The 5,559-nt window shown below is 35.2% G+C and overlaps 1 protein-coding gene across 1 annotated transcript; it reads left to right on the top strand.

Moving 5' to 3' along the window:
* Positions 1 to 594: 594 nt before the first annotated feature.
* Positions 595 to 1,233, top strand: LOC110944678 (zinc-finger homeodomain protein 10). The gene has a single exon (XM_022186330.1). It carries the CDS (start codon positions 595 to 597, stop codon positions 1,231 to 1,233), a length of 639 nt encoding a protein of 212 aa, XP_022042022.1.
* The last annotated feature ends 4,326 nt before the right edge of the window (positions 1,234 to 5,559 follow it).

The following is a 5,559-nucleotide window of genomic DNA, read 5'->3' as shown; positions in this document are numbered from 1 at the left end:
ACACTAATTATACTATACCTTTTTATTAAGTTATAGATACAATATTGTTTTAGTTTTTTTAAAATAAAAATTACTGGTAGATTAAGTGATTTGAATTGTTAATCAAGTACATATGTAGCTCCTTTCTATTTGCTTTTCATGAAATTAAAATTTAATAGATTTTTGTATGGAGTCATTTTTTAACTGACAAAATACACAGTAAATAATAATTCACTATTTATGTTGATAAATGTCATTGAAATATGGTTTTCAAATTGCTTAACAAATTGGTCATTGAAAATTGATATATTAGCTGCATTAACAAATTAGTCTAAAGATAACACGAAAATAACGTCGCTCTTTTACAGACAAAATCCGCCGCGAAGCGCGGGGTCACATTGATTTCGTTTTATTTTCCATTAATTAGTTATATATTAAATTGCTAATACGGATTTTAACAAAAAAGAAATTCATCATTTTTTTTTGTTTTTGTCTCTTTGTCATTAATTCTCATTTACTATCATATCACTATTCCATGCATAAATACCCACCCCTCCCTACTCCATCCTTAACCCAAATCCAAACATACATCCTTACCCAAATCCAAGCGTACTTATGGACTTCCTACCACCATCACCAACCACTGCCACCACCAACGTTGGTGGTTCTGCAGTTGAGCCACCTATTGGTGTCTACCAACCATCGCCACTAATGGGATTCGCGTACGGCAAATGTAACAAGAATTATGCCGCTAGCAAAGGTAAGCATGTTCTTGACGGATGTGGAGAATTTATGCCCTCATTCACATCCGCTTCACGTTATATATACTGCAATGCTTGTGGTTGTCATCGCAGCTTCCATCATCAAACTAAACACCACTACCCACCATACAATCATGTCATCCAGTACCCATTCCTACCGCATTACCTCCATCGCCCACAGACCTCCGACATGCCAAGGAGCAACAACACTCCAAGTTCACCACCACTATCTCCATCACCAATTTCATCCTACTACCCACCTACAAGCTTACACCCACAACCCATAATAAATAATCGGAGGACTAAAAGAGTCCGATCAAAGTTTTCGGACAATCAAAAGAAAGAAATGCTATCATTTGCTGAAAAAATAGGATGGAAGTTGCTAAAGAAAGATGAAGAGATGGTTTTAGAATTTTGCATGGCCATCGGGGTCACTAAACAGGTTTTTAGGGTATGGATGAACAACCACAGGAACCTGCGTCGTGTTAATTAAAAACAACCCCCTAGAATTCTAAAACCACCTCTTGTTTTTTTTTTTTTTGTATTGTTTTGATTTTTTTTTTTTTTGTAATTTTTTGATTTTGTTGTTGTTGCAAAACAATTGTGATATTTGAATGGCTATATAACTTTATTTTGATTATGCAGAAGACACTTTTTTGTTTGGGTTTTAAATAAGAATAGTAATAGTAATAGTAATAAACATTCAAATTTGTTTATAGTAGAATTTACGAATCATAATTAATAAGATATTATGAAGAAAATGCTATTTCATTAATAGCATTCTCATAACCATCAACTTTTAGATATCGGTTACTTTTTAATAAATTCATGCATGGTATTTGTCAATGAGTCACTTTTTAAATTAAGAGTAAATTACAAAAATCGTCCTTTATGTATGCTGCTTATTGCAAATTATGTCTTTTGTTTTTAATAAGTACAGTAAACATACCTAATGTTTACAAACCCTAGCACGTTATATCATTTACCCCAAACTCAGTTAATTTTTCTTGTTAACTCATGTCACATGGGGCTCACGTGAGGGCATATAAGTCATTTAACCTATCCACTTGTTTTCCCTGTACTAAAACCCTAAACCCCTAATTCAACCCCTCTTTTTCAACCAGTCACTTATACTCTCTCCCCCTCTCTATCAATCTATCTCTATCTCTCTCTTCCCTCTGTGATATCCCCATCCCAAATCCCATCAAAATTGTACATCAATTATATCCCCATCGAAAACCTCATCAAAGTTACTGACCATAATCAAGAAACCCATAATCAAGATTGGATTTTTATGTTCCCTAGATGAAGATAGTGGTTATAGAATCAAAACCGATAAAGGAGAATTGGTGGTATAAATCCTCGGGAATCTCAGGCGCAAGCCCATGTGCTTTGAGAATTCTGAGAATTTTGCTTCCGGTCACACTGTTCACCTGAGCAATACCATGAGAATCACAAGGAATAACACCAATTTGTGATGGTGTTAGACCCTTCTTTGCAAAATTACAGATGTTGTCCTGAACATCCTGCGCGGAGATCTTCAACCAGCTTGGAGGATTCCTCTTGTATGGCTTGGTTGATGAAGAAATACCTTTTCCTTTGCTGTGCATTCGACCCATGGTGACGGAGATGTGATGGTGTTCGCCGCCGTTACTTGCTGTCGCACCGGTTGAGTGATGACTGCTGCTTGAAAACCCTCAAGCATGTGGGTGGTGGTGACGGTGGTTGTGGTTGTGGTGGTGGCCAGTGGGAATAGGTGGGGGTGGTGGCAGATGGATGGTGGTGTTGGTGGTTGCTGGTGGGTGTGGTGGCAGATGCGTGTTGGTGATGGTGATTGTGGTGGTGGCCGGTGGGAGTAGGTAGGGGTGGATGGGAAGTTAGAGAGAGAGATAGAATTGAGATACAGAGAGAGAATTATGTGTGTATATATGTACAAATGTATCATCTTTTTTAAAAATAATTAATGTATTTATTATTATTTATTTTAATATTTAAGGTAAATGACTAAAGTACCCTCATGTGGGGTCCAATTGGTCAAATTTAACTATGAAAATTAACTGAGTTAGGGTCAAAGGACATAACGTGCAAGGGTTTAAGAGAATTAGGTATGTTTAATATACTTATTAAAGACAAAGGACACAGTTTGCAATAAGTAGCATACATAAAGGATGATTTTTGTAATTTACTCTTATATTAATATTTTGTTAAAAAGTTAATTACTTTATTATAAAGTGAAGTATCCAAATATAATAAACTAAATTTAATCCACCATTTTTGACCTATTGGTAGGGAGGCTTGGGTTCTCTAATGGAGACTCAAGTTCAATCCCCACTTGTGTCACTTTGGTGGATTAGAAAATGATAGATAGTGTCTAGCCTCCTTGCAGAGGTACCAGATTCTATCATGAGTCCACCCGTGGTTTTGGCTCACCGTGTGTTACGCCAGAGAGTGTTCAGCTCTTGTGGTGGCACAACGTCTATCAAGTAGCAGTCGGCGATATGGTTTCCCCGGGGGAACGCCCAAGCCAAACTCTAAAGCCAGTGTGGGCTCAGTTAAGACAACATAGTTTGGCCTGAGTAGGGCAACGGGGGTCTCTAATTTGGGGAGTGCGGTAGCCTAATACAAGAAAGTCATACTACACGGAGTTAAATACCAAAAATGATGCAATAGAAAAAACATTAATAATAAATAACTAGTTTTTTTTTATATCGCACGTTGCGGCGAAACCGAGTAAATGATAATGTAAAACAAACGTGATTTGAAAATAAAGCATGTTGTTTAGAAAGTCAAACCATTAGAACGATTTAGTTTATCATCGTACCGTTTTATGATACCAAATAAATACTTTATTTTGAGTATAACCTTCTTTTTAACAAAACTTATAGCGGAATGTCAGGGAAAGAAATCAAAGACAACTACGTACTTAAGTTTTTAGAAAAAAGTTATAAACGTAACTTATTAAAGAAGTAACAAGTTAATCAATAAATTAATATATGTTAAAAAAAGAAAAAAAAAACAATTATTAAAAAAAGGTAAATGAAATATATGTTTTTTAAAAAAGAAAAAATATGTTATTAAAGTAAATATAATAATAAACTATTATAATATATTAAATAATAAAATCATAAAATCATAAAAAAAACTATATATTATTATAAAAATAAAGTTACTATTCATCATCACTCGAAATCAATATATATATATATAATTATATAATTATATATTACATTACATGTAATAACGAAAAATTACAAATTAATGTTATATTTACTATTTAGAAATCTATTAACACAAATTATGAATCTCGAAAACTTCTATGTAAACAACATTAGATGTCTTACTCGGAAGATTACCATCTTTCTCAGCAATCAACAGTTTAAGTCCATCTTTATATTTGACTCTAGAAAAAAACCACGTACAAACCATGCGAAAACACTAGTTGTTTTTAAAACAAACTAACTATGGATAGCGATTGCCTTAAAAAAATTCCATCTCGGGACATACAATAAGAGAAAACTGTCTTCTTTAATCTCGTGTATTACACTAGACTTATAAACAACGTGAAATGAAAACGTATACGCATTTATTGAATTTTTTAAATTGGTTATTTAATTGATGTTTCTTAACTTGGACGTTTTTTATATATTATAAGCATATTATTAAATTTAATTGTGAACTTTTTATATCAGGGGGGGGGGGAGTCTGTGAATGCAGTATGACTCCCCCTTGGATATTGCTGCAGTCAATCTTGTAGCTTTCGTTTCTTAATGAGGCTATTAGAAATGTTGACATTGTCAGCACCACAGACTTCCCAATCTTTATCATAAATCCCCTTGGCTATTGCTTTTCAGTTTCTGTAGCTCCCCCTTTAGTTTAACTCTGTCTTAAGGCTCCCCCTTGCTTCAAGCTTCCGTGCTTTCAGCTACTATGTAGGATCGTTTTCGACCCTGATTGAGTCGATCAGAAGAATTCCGATCCAAATCAAGAGGCGGAAATTAATTATTTGGTGCGATTTCAGCCGGATTCACTATTAATTGTTGTTGTATTGATCTTGATAACGTTTACAAACTCTGACATCACTTCGGCAGCACTTCGTGGCTCACCGGAAGAAAACACATACAACTTCTCTACCTAGTTTCGCTTGAATGACCACATATATATAGGTCAACAGGTTTCGCTCATACTGACATGACACAAGAGCGAAACCTCACATTTGACATATGAGCGAAACTAGGCTGGAACACATAAGCGAAACTATGACACTGACACATAAGCGAAACCTATACAATCACATATTTCTAGTATTTCGTGCCATGTTCTAACCTATACGACCCTAGACTCGATATAAGACGTAATGCACCAACAAACTCCCCCTCGGATGTTGAAGGAGACTTCAGTGTCGAGTCTTCGATTATCAATCTACATTCTTTATCAGTCTTCAATCTTTCTCTGAAGTATTTTTCATTTCAAGAATCCTCAATCTCTATCTTCATCATCAACAAACTCCACTCTCTCAGATGTTGACACGGTGTCTTCAGACTCCCCCTCTCAATCTGCTGGGATCGTAGTCTGGAATTCACAACTTCACGATTCATACCAAGATCGTTACTTGGCTCTATTTCAGCACAAGATCATCACCTGGCACACTTTAACCTACACAATCTCTACCCACACATAAGTTTCTTTAAAGATTAAATCTTCAAACTTTTAGAAACTTTTGCCGGAAACTATAGTAATGATTTTATATACATGATCTTTTACTGGCTCTTTTTCAAGCAACCTTAACAACTTCACCTCCTCTCTCCCAAACCTCTTCTTC

The sequence above is a fragment of the Helianthus annuus genome, chromosome 6, assembly GCF_002127325.2.
Source record: "Helianthus annuus cultivar XRQ/B chromosome 6, HanXRQr2.0-SUNRISE, whole genome shotgun sequence".
NCBI classification, from domain to species: domain Eukaryota; kingdom Viridiplantae; phylum Streptophyta; class Magnoliopsida; order Asterales; family Asteraceae; genus Helianthus; species Helianthus annuus.
The sequence above is the reverse complement of the archived record's forward strand: the minus strand, read 5'-3'. Positions and strand labels throughout refer to the sequence as shown.

What these genes read in the sequence shown, in the direction of transcription:
- LOC110944678 (XM_022186330.1), top strand. Translation starts at nt 595, where the DNA reads ATGGACTTCCTACCACCATCACCAACCACTGCCACCACCAACGTTGGT.